Below are 15,748 nucleotides of genomic sequence, written 5' to 3'. Positions count from 1 at the left end.
AAACTGTTTCCTAAATTCCAATGAACCACCTGCAACTAGCCATGGAAGTATAGAAGACATGGGTTATCTTCCAAGTTGGGAATTAAGGAAGTATCTCCAAGAAAAGGTTTGTCGCAAATTCTCCTGCTATGCTTTACACCGGATACATGTCTTCTCAGCAGACCTGACTTGTTCTAAAGGTGTTATAAAAAAGGTGTACTTTATGAATAGGCCGTAGGCACAACTACATTCAGAGGGGAAATATAGTGTTACAATTCAATAACATGACAGTGTTTTGGCCATGCCAGCACACCAAACAACAAGTCTGTATCATGTGAGAATGTGATCATATCCAGATGCTCAACTGAGGGACGTAGTAATAATGAAAAAAAAACACTTCCCCCAGGACACTTCAAAGAATGTTATCGCAGGTGCAGCTAAAATGCAAGCCACAGTAATACAATTTTCCCCTTTTGTGGACATCCCTGTGTCTGAAGGTCACTCAGGAAGGAGAAGCTCTTGTAACATAGCTTACACTTGAAGGGCCTCTCCATGGTGTGAAGAGGCTGGTGCCTCTTCACATAGTTCACCTTAGAAAAGCGCTTGCCACAAGTGGGGCAGGCGTACGGCTTGTCTCCGTCTATCCTAACGCTCGGCCTCCCACATTGTGACCCAATGACACCAGAGGGGGTAGGAGCAAGAGCCATCACCCTCAGGTGGTTTGTCTTTGAGCTCCCTCCTCTAGACATTGTTTTGGGTGTTGGTGGGGGGGGTTTTGCGTTATTTGTAACTTATTTTGTACATAATGTTTCTGCCACCGTATCTTACGGCAAAAAAGAGCTTCTGGATATCAGGACAGCGATCACTCACCTTGGATTAGACTAAGATTTTTTCTTCAACAAGCAGGATACACAGGATGTACTTCGAACACCTGACAAGGCCAACATCCCCGTCATTAGCAAGAGAAAGAGACGCAAGTACAGAGGACACAGAGCGGGGTGCCTCGTAAGGATCTGCAGACGGTGAGTGAGAAAGCTGCCGTTACTTGCCAACGTGTAATCACTGGACAATAAATTAGACGAGGTACGATCACGAATATCCTACCAACGGGACATCAGAAACTGTAACATCTTATGTTTCACGGAATCGTGGCTCAATGATGACATGGATATTCAGCTAGCGGGATATACGCTGCACCGGCAAGATAGAACAGCACACTCCGGTTAGGGCGGGGGTCTGTGCATATTTGTAAACAACAGCTGGTGCACGAAATCTAAGGAAGTCTAGATTTTGCTCGCCTGAAGTAGTTTCATCCATACTTTTTGTGGCTGATTATTTACCCCACAGACAGACGCTGGCACTAAGACTGCACTCAGTCAGCTGTATAAGGAAATAAGCAAACAGGAAACCGCTCACCCAGAGGTGGCGCTCCTAGTGGCCGGGGAATTTAATGCAGGGAAACTTAAATCAGTTTGACCTAATTTCTAACAGCATGTTAAATGCACAACCAGAGGGTAAAAAATACAATGGCAGTGAGGAGTACACCACATCAGTCACTGGCTTTATCAATAAGTGCATCGAGGACGTCATCCCCACAGTGTCTGTACGTACATACCCCAACCAGAAGCCATGGATTACAGGCAACATTCGCACTGAGCTAAAGGGTAGAGCTGCCGCTTTCAAGGTGTTGGACACTAACCAGAACGCTTATAAGAAATCCTGCTATGCCCTCCGACAAACCATCAAACAGGCAAAGCGCCAATACAGGGCTAAGATTGAATCCTACTACACCGGCTCCAACGCTCGTCTTATGTGGTAGGGCTTGCAAACTATTACAGACTACAAAGGGACGCACAGCCTCGCGGCGAGCTGCCCACTGACACGAGCCTACCAGACGAGCTAAATGACTTCGATGCTCGCTTCGAGGCAAGCAACACTGAGGCATGCATGAGAGCATCAGCAGTTCCGGACTACTGTGTGATCACGCTCTCTGTAGCTCTCCGTAGCCGATCCTCAACACTGGAGCCCCTCAGGGGTGTGTGCTCAGTCTACTCCTGTACTCCCTGTTCACCCACGACTGCGTGGCCAGGCACAACTCCAACACCATCATTAAGTTTGCAGATGACACAACAGTGGTAACCTGATCACCGACAACAAAGAGACAGCCTATAGGGAGGTCAAAGACCTGGCCAGGTGGTGCCAGAATAACAACCTTTCCCTCAACATAATCAAGACAAAGGGGATGATTGTGGACTACAGGAAAAGGAGGACTGAGCACGCCCCCATTCTAATCGACAGGGCTGCAGTGGAGCAGGTTGACAGCTTCAAGTTCCTTGGTGTCCACATCACCAACAAACTAGAATGGTCCAAACACACCAAGACAGTCGTGAAGAGGGCATGACAAAGCCTATTCCCCCTCAGGAAACTAAAAAGATTTGGCATGGGTCCTCAGATCCTCAAAAGGTTCTACAGCTGCAACATCGAGAGTATCCTGAGTGGTTTCATCACTGCCTGGTACGGCAACTGCAAGGCACTACAGAGGGTAGTGTGTACGGCCCAGTACATCACTGGGGCTAAGCTGCCTGTCATCCAGGACCTCTACACCAGGCGGTGTTAGAGGAAGGCCCTTTATCTAAAACTGATTAAATACAATTTTTACCTCAATCTTCAAACAATACCCCATAATGACAAAGTGAACAGGTTTTTAGAAATGTTTGCCAACTTATTCAAAATAAAAACAGATACCTTATTTACATAAGTATTCAGACTCTTTGCTATGAGACTCAAAATTGAGCCCGATGCATCCTGTTTCCATTGATCACCCTTGAGATGTTTCTACAACTTGATTGGAGTCCACCTGTGGTAAATTCAATTGATTGGACATGATTTGGAAAGGCACACACGTCTATATAAAGGTCCCACATTTGACAATGCATGTCAGAGCAAAAACCAAACCATGAAGTCGAAGGAATTGTCCGTACAGCTCAGAGACAGGGTTGTATCGAGGCACAGATCTGGGGAAGGGTACCAATTTTTTTTTGCAGAAATGAAGATACCCCAAGAACACAGTGGCCTCCATAATTCTTAAATGGAAGAAGTTTGGAACCACCAAGACTCTTTCTAGAGCTGGCCGCCCGGCCAAACTGAGCAATCGGGGGGCCTTGGTCAGGGTGGTGGGGCCTTGGACGGGCCTTGGTCAGGGTGGTGACCAAGAACCCTATGGTCACTCTGGTCACTCTGACAGAGCTCCAGAGTTCCTCTGTGGAGATGGGAGAACCTTCCAGAAGGACAACCATTTCTGCAGCACTCCATCAAATAATAATCACAGTGGTTGTAGAGGGTGCAACAGGTCAGTACCTCAGGAGTAGATGTCAGTTGCCTTTTCATAGCGGAGCATTCAGAGGTCGAGACCGCAGGTGCGGTAAAGAGAAAGAGAGAGAGACAGCAGAACAGCAGGTCCGAGACAGGGTAGCACGTCCGGTGAACAGGTCAGGGTTCCCTAGCCACAGGCAGAACAGTTGAAACTGGAGCAGCAGCACGACCAGGTGGACTGGGGACAGCCAGGAGTCATCAGGCCAAGTATTCCTGAGGCATGATCCTAGGGCTCAGGTCCTTCAAGAGGAGAGGGAAAGAGGGAGAGAGAGAGAATTAGAGGGAGCATACTTAAATTCACACAGGACACCAGGTAAGACAGACTGACCCTAGCCCCCTGGCACATAGACTATTGCAGCATAGATACTGGAGACTGAGACAGGGGTGGGTCGGGGGACACTGTGGCCCCGTCTGGCGATACCCCTGGATAGGGCCAACCATGCAGGATATAACCCCACCCACTTTGCCAATGCACAGCCCCCACACCACTAGAGGGATATCAACAGACCACCAACTTACTACCCTGAGACAACGCGGAGTATAGCCCACGAAGATCTCCACCGCACGAGCCCGAGGGGGCGCAATCAAACACTTCATGAGAGCCCATGAGCTCATGTTGAGCAACATTTTTATAGGCTATGTAATTGCGCAAGAAAATAGAGTGATGGCCTCTACAAAAAAGAAGAGGATCCCCTCAGCTTTCTACCGGCTAGGGCTATTATATTTATTTCTCAACTTTCCTAATATTAAGCACATTGCTTAGATTTACAACAGGTGTATAGCCTACCTGGCTGGCATGAAAATTAACCACGGGAAAAGCGTCCTCCATTCTCTATTTAAGTGCATAGATGATATGTATTTTTCCCTGCTGCCCCTGTTTCGATACAGGTGCATGATAAATGTCCATTCTAAATCAAAACAAATTTCACACATATTATTTAGTATATGTAAAGACAATATTAAATCAAGAATAGATTAATATTGTCACCCATCAGACTTGTGAATTATATATTATCACTTGTGAATGATGCCCAGCATAAGAAACAATGCCCTTTTTCTACTTTTTCAAATCATAGTCACACACCTCCTGTAGCCTAGCCTATAGGCCTATATGTTATTTTTACCCCTTTTTCTCCCCAATTTTGTGTTATCCAGTTTGGTAGTTACAGTCTTGTCCCATCGCTGCAACTCCAGTACGGACCCGGGAGAGGTGAAGGTCAAGAGCCGTGCGTCTTCCGAAACCCAACCCAACCAAGGCGCACTGCACAACGCCCACTTAACCCGGAAGCCAGCCACACCAATGTGTCGGAGGAAACACTGTACACCTGGCGACCGTGTCAGCGTGCATGCGCCCAGCCCGCCACAGAAGTTGCTAGAGCGCGATGGGCCAAGGACATCCCTGCTGGCCAAACCCTCTCCTAACCCGGACGACGCTGGGTCAATTGTGCTCCGCCCCATGGGTCTCCCGGTTACGGCCGGCTGCAACAGAGCCTGGACTCGAAACAGAACTTCTAGCCTTAGACCACTGCGCCGCTCGGGAGGCGTTAGGCCTATATGTTTTGATAAGGTTTATCACAACTAAAGTGGCCAAATTACTTATTAAAAAAATGAAGTACATTAATTCGCTTTACAATGGGTGTAGAGCCTAACTGGCATACATAAGCAGTGCGTGAGTTTCAAGTTTGGGTTAGATCATTTTCACCATAAAAATGCACCTTTATAAAACAGCGTTACATGCATAATTGCATTTTCTGTCACTTTTGATGATGGTGTTTTCCGCTAATGGAACATTCGCGCTTATAGCCTACTACCATGTGCGCATTGCTGCGCTTATAATGTGAGGAAATGACCTAATAGGTTTATCAACATTTTAAGCTAAACGTTCTGATCAGTTGCGTCAGCCACATTGTGTAAAACATTTTTGTTGATGATAGTGGTTGTATTATTTTGTGATCTATTGCATCCCACAACTGTCCCAGACTGTTAGGAATATTTATTTCTCGCACAGAATAGAATAGGTCGACTTTTGTACTTATGGGGGATAGTAGATTGACATAGGCTAGTGCTTTTGCTGTTTGTTAGGCCTACTCATCTTTCTGTCTGACGAAAAGTAAAATGTGTACAGTTCTTCCAATATCTTCAATATGCACCTCGCAGCTGCGTCCCGGATGTGTCTGTCTTCACTTGTAAACGTGAGAAAGACCTGATCACATGATGGTGAGCCACCAGAGTGAGGTGATTCGGAGCACGCAGCACTCAGGGAGAAGGGCATAACCGCCAAAGGCCGCAAAATACATGGATTTTTTTTAGGGTGCATTACGGCCACACAAAGGAGATGCCACCGTAAAATTCTAGGCATTTTCAAGTGCGTGTCAAATTGTGAATGTGTGTACAGCCTGCGCAGAAAAACAAAGCAGAGCTCATGCCTTTCAAGTGACTTTTTTCACATCATCATTAGTCGCATCATGCAGCCTTACAATGTATTAAAAATCAAAACATATAGCCCAACATTTGTAGAACAACTAAAGCTACATTAATAAATATAAATTAAGCATATAGGAGTACTTATTTATTTGTTAACAGCTCAACACAGAATAGATGCATGTGCGCACTCCCTCAAATCGTTTGGAGAAAATATCCTTTCTATTTTATTCAGCTTTGTTCAATTGTATTCTTGTTACTATAAAATAATGCCATGGAATTCTAAGTAAATATTTTCTGCGAAATGCAATACCGTAGCCCACTGCCAATTGGCATAGCCAAATCAGGACCTAACATGAGGACAACTCAGAGTATGCTATTCTGTAATTCTGAAAGACTACATTTTCTTCAAATAAACTACATTTCCTTTATATCATGCTTCTTTAGACCTTTCTAAAATAAATAGATTTATTGTGAAGGTGTTGGCTTTATTACATGGATTTATTAAACTTTTTAAAATGTAGATGGTCCAAAAGGTCTGCATCAGTGGTTTGTAGGCTGAGTGTGGAAGCCAGGAGATGCTAAATGTGTTTATGTTAATTAACAGTCAATAACCGTGAGACAGACAGTTATTTGCTTGACAATTCCCGGCTGATGAAATTGCATGACCGCCACAGCCCTAATGACAGCCCGCATTGAGTTTTCCAAAAGGCACCTAAAGGACTCTCAGACTTTGAGAAATAAGATTCTCTGGTCAGATGAAACCAAGATTGAACTATTTGGTTTGAATGCCAAGTGTCACGTCGGGAGGAAACCTGGCACCATGAAGCATGGTGGTGGCAGCATCATTCTGTGGGGATGTTTTTCAGCGGCAGGGACTGGGAGTCAGGATTGAGGGAAAGATGTACGGAGTGAAGTACAGAGAGACCATTGTTGAAAACCTGCTCCAGAGCGCTCAGTCCCTCCGACTGAGGCAAAGGTTCACCTTCCAACAGGACAATAACCCTAAGCACACAGCCAAGACAACGCAGGAGTGCCTTCGGGACAAGTCTCTGAATGTCCTTGAGTGGCCAAGCTAGAGCCCGGGCTTGAACTCGATCGAACATCTCTGGAGAGACCTGAAAATAGCTGTGCAGTGACGCTCCCGATCCAACCTGACAGAGCTTGAGGGGATCTGCAGCGAAGAATGGGAGAAACTCTCCAAACACAGGTGTGCCAAGCTTGTAGTGTCATACCCAAGAAGACTCGAGGCTATAATCGCTGCCAAAAGGTGCTTCAGCAAAGTACTGAGTAAAGGGTCTGAATACTTATGCAAATGTGATATTTCAGTTTACATTTTTTTAAATAAATGTGCTAAAATTTCTAAAAACCTGTTTTTGCATTGTCATTATGGGGTACTGTGTGTAGATTGATGAGGGGAAAAAAATATTGAATCCATTTTAGAATAAGGCTATAACGTAACAAAATGTGCAAAAGTCAAGGGGTCTGAATACTTTCCGAATGCACTGTATGAATACTAATCAGGATACAGTATATTAGTGTTTTATTTTTCATAAATGTTTTACAAATGTTAGAATTCTTCTTACACTTTGACATTAAAGAGCATTTTGTGTAGATTGTTAACATAAAAAGTACAATTAAATCCACTTTAATCCCACTTTGTAACATAACAAAATGTGGAAAAAGTAAAGGGGTGTGAATTCTTTCTGAAGGCACTGTACAAGTCTAGATGAAAATCTGAAATCTATTACTCTTGTTATTCCAAATGCATTTGTGGATCTTTTCTGCTGACAACAAAAAAAATTATCTTTGTATTTAATAAATGGTCTGATCTAAACGTCAGTAGCTATCGAGTGGAATAGTTACTTTCTATGTTATAGATGGGAATGGTTTTTCTGCTGGTGTATCCTGAGGTAGCTCCTGTCTGAGAACCTCTTCCCACAATGAGTGCAGGCGAATGGCCTCTCTCCCGTATGGACCTTCAAATGCCTCTTCAGATGGTGCTGGTGGGAGAACCTCTTCTCACAGTGAGGGCAGGTGTAGGGTTTCTCCCCTGTGTGGACCCTCTGATGCCTCTTAAGGGTGAACGAGTGGGAGAAACTAGCTCGGCACAGGTGACAGCCGAAAGGTTTCTCCCCCGTGTGCGTCCTCTGGTGGATCTCCAGCTGTTTGCGGAAATTGAAGGCTTTCCCACAGAATGAACATGAGAAGTGCTTCTCTCTGCCACCGGATATGATGATAGCGTCACCACTAATGTCATTTGTCAATGGGCTTGTGTAGCCATTTAGTGTTGAGGCACTGGCATTGTCTGAGGTCTGGTTTAACATAAGGAGAGTGTGAGGAGGACGAAGGCCAGGGAGGGTCTGTGTTGTCGCAGGGTCCATGTTCCAGTTGATAGATCCTATAGAAGGCAGGCTGAAGGCAGCACCTGTTAGGGGGTTAACCTGAGGCACCATCAGTCTCTCTGAATCACAACTATAGGAGCAGGACGGAGCGTCGCTAGCCGAGTCTGTGTCTGTTCTCTCCCGCTGCATACGGACACGTCCCCGTCCTTGCAGACCAAATCTACGCCTCTCCCTGGTCTCAGACAGTCTGTTGTCATAGAGACTAAGTTCAGCTGTTGATTTGTGTTCGAATGTCTGTTTCTGGTTAACAGTGTTGTTCCCAAGTCCAGAGTTGATGACGCTGTCCCATCCACTGACCTCCACTATGTCACCTCCGGTTCTGCCCTGCTCAGTGATGTTGTCCCCTGGGTCATTGACTGCACCCATCTGGGTCTGGGAATTCAAGATGGCTGCCCAGTCCCCCCTGTTAGCCTCCAGCCAACTACCTGCAGGAAGAGGTTACAAAATAGACTTTACAAACATGGCAGAGAACTCTACATGTGGAGTATTTTTTTTGTCAATTACCTGGTCAAGTTCATACATTATTATGTGTGTTTTGTGGATTTTTGTTTTAGGATTTTCTCCTAATCCCTATCTACATGAAAGTGTTCATAACCCTTGACTTATTACACATTTTGTTTTTACAGCCTGAATTCAAAATGGATGAAAAAAAAATCTAAAATCTCAACCATCCACACACAATACCGCATAATGTGAAAACATATTTAAAAAATGTATTAGCAAATGTATTGTAAATGAAATATGGAAATATCAAATTTACATAAGTATTCACCCCCCTGAGTCAAAACTTTGTAGAAGCACCATTGGCAGCGATTTGCAGAGAGTCCTTTCTGGGTAAGTCGCTTAATAAGACTTTTCCACACCTGGATTCTGTAACAATTGTGCAACATATTTGTAAAATTCTTCAAGCTCTGTCAAATGGGTTGTTGATCATTGCTAGACAACCATTTTCAGGTCTTACCATAGATTTTAAAGTAGATTTAAGTAAAAACTGTAACTTGGCCACTCAGGAACATTCACTGTCTTATTGGTAAGCAACTCCAGTGTAGATTTGGCCTTGTGTTTTAGGTTATTGTCCTGCCGAAAGGAAAATTAATCTCCCAGTTTCTGGTGGAAAGCAGACTAAACCAGGTTTTCGTCTAGGGTTTTGCCTGGGCTAAGCTCCCTTCCGTTAATTTTTTTCCTGAAAAACTATACAGTCCTTAACGATTATAAGCATACCCATAACATGATGCAGCCATCACTATGCTTGAAAATATGGAGAATGGTACTCAGTAATGTGTTGTATTGGATTTGCCCCAAACATAACACTTTGTATACATGAGAAAAAGTGAATTGCTTTGCCAATTTTTTTGCAGTATTACTTTAGTGCCTTATTTCAAACAGGATGCATGTTTTGGAATATTTTATTCTGTACAGGCTTTTTACTCTGTCAATTAGGTTAGTATTGTGGAATAACTGCAATGTTGTTGATACATCCTCAGATTTTTCCTATCACAGCCATTAAACTCTGTAACTGTTTTAAATTCACCATTGGCCTCATGGTGAAAGCCCTGAGCGGCTTCTTTCCTCTCGGCAACTGAGTTAGGAAAGACATCTATACCTTTGTCGTGACTGGGTGTGTATATATATATATATATCATCCAAAGTGTAATTAATACCATGCTCAAAGGGATATTCAATGTCAAATTTTATTTTATTTTTACCAATAGGTGCTCTTCTTTGCAAGGCATTGGAAAACCTCCCTGGTTGAATCTGTGTTTGAAATTCACTTCTCGACTGATCTTAGATAATTCTGTGTGTGGGGTACAGAGATGAGGTAGTCATAAAAAAATTATGTTACACACTTATTGCACACAGAGTGAGTCCATGCAACTTATGTGACTTTTAAGCAAATGTTTACTCCTGAACTTATTTAGGCTTGCCATAACAAAGGGGTTGAATACTTATTGACTCAAGATATTTCAGCTTTTCATTTTTAATGAATTTGTAAAAAAAATAACAATTCCACTATGACATTATGGGCTATTGTGTGTAGGCCAGTGACAAAAAAATCTCAATTTAATACATCTTAAATTCAGGCTGTAATACAACAAAATGTGGAAAATCTCAAGTGGTGCGAATCAGGGGAGGCTCCTCAGAGGAGGAAGGGACTTTTATGGGAAAATTATGTAATTCCTCTGGGATTTACATAAAAATTAAAATTGTTAAACATTTAAAAAGTAATTTTTTTTAGATAAAACTATACTAAATATATTCATGCTACCAAATAACTGATTAAAAAAACACTTCTGCAATAAAGGTCTACAGTAGCCTTAACAGCACTCTCTGGGGTAGCACCAATGTGTAGCCGGAGGACAGCTAGTTTCCGTCTTCCTCTAGGTATATTGACTTCAATACAAAAGGCTCATGGTTCTCACCCCCTTCCATAGACTTTCACAGTAATTATGACAACGTCCGGAGGACGTCCTCCAGCTTGCAAGTTAAGCATTTCACTGTACTTGTGCATTCGACAAATGGAACTTGAAACTTTTGAAGGTAAACATAACTTGTATTGATTTCATTTTATGAATGAAGAAACAAAAATAATAGCCCGGCTTATCACTATTCCCATTGAAGATCTATTACTGTATGTAGGCTATTTGTATTTCTCCCTTACCTTGCTCCCCCATCTTTAGTCCACTCAGCAGATCAATGCTCTCTGGTCCGTCTTCTATTGTCTCCTCTTTGACCAGCAGCAGATCAGGCTTCCCATCCTCCATGTCTACTGACTGTAAGAGATACAGAGTGAGAGGATGTTGGATCAAGAAATCTGATATGAGCACCCTGCTATGGAGCATCTTCTGATTTGGCAATGGGGGATTGCTATGTAACATGTAAATGTAATGCTATTACACTCTTTAATGGTTGGATAATTGTAAGAAATGGTCCCACACTTAAGACAAAATTAATCAAGACCTGGGCTCGTATCCATAAAGAGTCTCAAAATAGAATTGCTGATCGAGGATCAAGTCCCCAGCTGTCTATATAATCTTATTCAGTATGATCGAAAAGGCTAAAATGATCCTAGATCCGCACTAATACTCTGAGTGGCTTTGTGGATACGGACCCTGACGTTACACCATTAAGACAGTAGTTCAGTGGGCTCACCTCAGTGAGACTGTGTGTGGTCCTGTGCTGCTCAGCTGGTTCCTCTGTGGGTTCAGGAGGAGGTGTAGTCTGGTTGTCATCCATGACCATGGTCCCCTCAGGGTTCCCCAGTCCCTCCTCACACCCCTCCTCCTTCACCAGCAGAACCTCTGGATCCTCATCCTCCTGGAAGAGACAGGTGATACAGATTACACAGACATACACTTCCTCAGGTATGTACACACAGATAATAAACACAATTTCAACATGGAGTGTTTACCCATCCCCACTACGTTTGAGTCCTATACTGTAGTTACAGAATGACTTCATTGCCGTTTAGCCCATCGTGGTGGACATAAATATGATGTTGTGGATAAATGAGTCAGCTATGATAAGTCAGACAAATCTGACTAACCTATGTTGATGTGTACAGTAGGTGTTTGTTAGTGTGTGGGTATGTGTAGGTAGATTTAGTAAGTGTATATTGGTTATAAAGCACTGTTGTGTGTATAGAATAGGGTGATATCAAATGTGATGTATACTAAAGAGAGATTCAATGAAAGTCAGAATGAAAAGTCCCATTTTGTATTTATTAAACAAACAAGTTTTAAATCCACCATATGAAAATCACACACATCAACAACAAAAAAATCAGCATGAACTTGATAAACTGCATTAATTTTCTCATTAAAAGTGTCTTGGGAAAGAAATAAAGCAGTTGAATGGAAGTAATGAAATAGGCATGTGAACATATAGCCTACACAGTACAAACACAATATAACAGACATTTTAGGCTTATATACTAAACAAAAATATGAACGCAGCAGTTCATAAAAGGAAATCAGTCAAATGAAATAAATTAATTTGGCCCTAATCTATGGATTTCACATGACTGGGAATACAGATATGCATCTGTTGGTCAAAGATATCTTTTAAAAAAGCAGAGTGTGGATCAGAAAACCAGTCAGTATCTGGAGTAACCACCATTTGTCCCATGCAGCATGACACATCTCCTTCGCATAGAGTTGATCAGCCTGTTGACTGTGGCCTGTGGAATGTTGTCCCACTGCTCTTCAATGGCTGTGCAAAGTTTCTGGATATTAGCGGGAACTGGAACGCGCTGTCGTACACGTTGATCCAGAGCATTCCAAACATGCTCAATGGTTGACATGTCTGGTGAGTATGCTGGCCATGGAAAAACTGGGAAATGTTCAGCTTCCAGAAATTGTGTACAGACCCTTGTGACCGTGCATTATCATGCTGAAATATGAAATGATGGCGGCAGATGAATGGCAAGACAATTGGCCTCAGGATCTAGTCATGGTATCTCTGTGCATTCAAATTGCCATCGATAAATGCAATTGTGTTCGTTGTCCGTAGCTTATGCCTGCCCATACCATCAGCCCACCGCCACCATGGGGCATTCTGTTCACAATCATGATATCAGCAAACCGCTGAGGCAGCTTATGGTAGAGAAGTGAGCATTCAATTGGTAACAGCTCAGGTGGACATTCCTGCAGTCAGCATGCCAATTGCATGCTCCCTCAAAACTTGAGACATCTGGGCTTCCCGAGTGGCGTAGCGGTCTAAGGCACTGGATCGAAGTGCTAAAGGTGTTATTACAGACTCGGGTTCATTCCCGAGTCTGTTCGGCGGGAGTCCCATAGGTTCGGCGGGAGTCCCATAGGACGGCGCACAATTGGCCCAGCGTCGTCAAGGTTAGGGGAGGGTTTGGCCGGGGAGGCTTTACTTGGCTCATCGCGCTTTAGCGACTCCATGTGGTGGAACGGGTGCCTGCAGGCTGACAGTTGAACAGTGTTTCCTCTGACACATTGGTGCGGCTGGGTTCCCGGTTAAGCTGGCAGGTGTTAAGGAGCGCAGTTAGGCGGGTCATGTTTCAGAGGACGCATGACTCAACCTTTGCCTCCTGAGTCCGTTGGGGAGTTGCAGCGATGAGACGAGATCGAAAATGGTGAGAAAAAGTGGGGTAAAATAAATCTGTGGCATTGTGTTGTGTGACAAAACAGCACATTTTAAAATGACCTTTTATTGCCCCCAGTACAAGGTGCACCTGTGTAATGATCATGCTGTTTAATCAGTTTCTTGATATGTCATACTTGTCAGGTGGATGGGTTATCTTGGCAGAGGAGAAATACTCACTAACAGGGATGTGAACACATTTGTGCACATCATTTGAGAGAAATTACCTTTTTGTGCATATGGTAAAGTTCTGGTAGCTTCAGCTCATGAAACATGGGACCAAGACTTTACATGTTGCATTTATATTTTTGTTCAGTGTATATATGCCTTATATACTTTGCATTCAGAAGGTATTCAGACCCCTCGACTTTGTTACATTTCAGCACAACACCCCATAATGACGAAAACAGGTTTTTAGAATGTTTGCAAATTCAGACCCTTTGCTATGAGACTCGAAATTGAGCTCGGGTGCATCCTGAGTCCACCTGTGGTAAATTCAATTGATTGGACATGATTTGGAAAGGCACACACCTGTCTATACAAAGGTCCCACAGTTGACAGTGCATGTCAAAGCAAAAATCAAGCCATGAGGTCGAAGGAATTGTCAGTAGAGCTCCGAGACAGGACCGTGTCGAGGAACAGATCTGGGGAAGGGGACCAAAAAATGTCTGCAGCGTTGAAGGTCCCCAAGAACACAGTGGCCTCCATAATTCTTAAATGGAAGAAGTTTGGAACCACCAAGACTCTTCCTAAAGCTGGCCACCCGGCCAAATTGAGCAATCGGGGTGAAGGGCCTTGGTCAGGGAGGTGACCAAGAACCCGATGGTCACTGTGACAGAGCTCCAGAGTTCCTCTGTGGAGGTGGGAGAAACTTCCAGAAGGACAACCATCTCTGCAGTACTCCACCAATCAGGCTTTTATAGTAGAGTGGCCAGACTGAAGCCAATCCTCAGTAAAAGGCACATGACAGCTCACTTCGAGTTTGCCAATAGGCACCTAAAGGACTCTGACCATGACAAACAAGATTCTCTGGTCTGATGAAACCAAGATTGAACTCTTTGGCCTGAATGCCAAGTGTCACGTCTGGAGGAAACCTGGCACAATCCCTACGGTAAAGCATGGTGGTGGAAGCATCATGCTGTGGGGATGTTTTTCAGCAGCAGGCAGGGACTGGGAGACTAGTCAGCATCGAGGGAAAGATGAACGGAGCGAAGTACAGAGAGATTCTTGATGAAAACCTGCTCCAGAGCGCTCAGGTCCTCAGATTGGGGCGAAGGTTCACCTTCCAACAGGTCAACAACCCTAAGCACACAGCCAAGAGTGGCTTCGGGACAAGTCTCTGAATGTCCTTGAGTAACCCAGCCAGAGCCCAGACTTGAACCCAATTGAACATCCCTGGAGAGACCTGAAAATAGCTGTGCAGCGACACTCCAACCAACCTTACAGGACTTGGGAGGATCTGTAAAGAAGAATGGAAGAATCTCCCCAAATACAGGTGTGCCAAGCTTGTAGCGTCATATCCAGGAAGACTCAAGGATGTAATCGCTGCCAAAGGTGCTTCGACAAAGTACTGAGTAAAAGGTCTGAATACTTATGTAAATGTCATATTTCAGCTTGTTATTTTTTTTATAAATTTGCAAAAAACTATTTTTGCTTTGTCATTATGGGGTATTGTGTAGATTGACGAGGAAAAAATATATTTAATCCATTTTAGAATAAGGCTGTAAAGTAAAATGTGGAAGAAGTCAAGGGGTCTGAATACTTTCCAAATGCATTATATCACACAACGTCTGGATGTAATATTTACACAGGAATATTCAACACTGAAATATGTTACTCTCCTTACTCTAAATGCATCTGCTGACATTAATGAAAATGTATTTTTGTCTTTAATGCAGGGTGAGATCTAAGTGTCAGAAGCTATCGAGTGGAATAGTTACTTTCTAAGTTATAGAGTGTAATGTTTTTTCTGCTGGTGTATCCTGAGGCATCTCCTCTCTGAGAACCTTTTCCCACAGTGCGTACAGGAAAATGGCCTTTCTCCCGTGTGGACCTTCAGGTGCATCTTTAGGTTGCCAGCCTGGGCAAAGCGCATGTGACACTGGGTACAGCTGAAGGGTTTCTCCCCTGTGTGGACCCTCTGGTGCCTCTTTAGGTCACCAGCCTGTGTGAAGCGCATGTGACACTGGACACAGCTGAAGGGTTTCTCCCCTGTGTGGACCCTCTGGTGCCTCTTTAGGTCACCAGCCTGTGTGAAGCGCATGTGACACTGGGTACAGCTGAAGGGTTTCACCCCTATGTGGACCCTCTGGTGGATCTCTACCTTCTGAGGGCAATTGAAGCCTTCGTTACAGAACATGCAGAGGAACCGTTTCTCTTTATCGCCTGATTTTGCTCCCCCTCCCAAAACCTTGGCCCTTTGGTCCTTTGAGTTCAAAACCTGATCGAAAAGGACCCGGCTC

At 43.8% G+C, this 15,748-nt stretch overlaps 1 protein-coding gene across 1 annotated transcript in view; it reads right to left on the bottom strand.

Annotated features, from left to right (window-relative positions):
- Window positions 1-7,298: 7,298 nt before the first annotated feature.
- Window positions 7,299-15,748, bottom strand: part of LOC139577705 (uncharacterized) — a 25,676-nt gene continuing 17,226 nt past the window's right edge. The window contains exons 7-9 of the mRNA XM_071404883.1: window positions 11,328-11,492; window positions 10,837-10,948; window positions 7,299-8,602 (exon numbers count right to left, since the gene is read on the bottom strand). Coding sequence (XP_071260984.1) covers window positions 7,647-8,602; window positions 10,837-10,948; window positions 11,328-11,492 — 1,233 coding nt within the window. The 3' untranslated portion in view covers window positions 7,299-7,646. The remainder of the gene's footprint in view (window positions 8,603-10,836; window positions 10,949-11,327; window positions 11,493-15,748) is intronic.

The sequence above is a fragment of the Salvelinus alpinus genome, chromosome 6 (assembly GCF_045679555.1).
Source record: "Salvelinus alpinus chromosome 6, SLU_Salpinus.1, whole genome shotgun sequence".
NCBI classification, from domain to species: domain Eukaryota; kingdom Metazoa; phylum Chordata; class Actinopteri; order Salmoniformes; family Salmonidae; genus Salvelinus; species Salvelinus alpinus.
The sequence above is the reverse complement of the archived record's forward strand: the minus strand, read 5'-3'. Positions and strand labels throughout refer to the sequence as shown.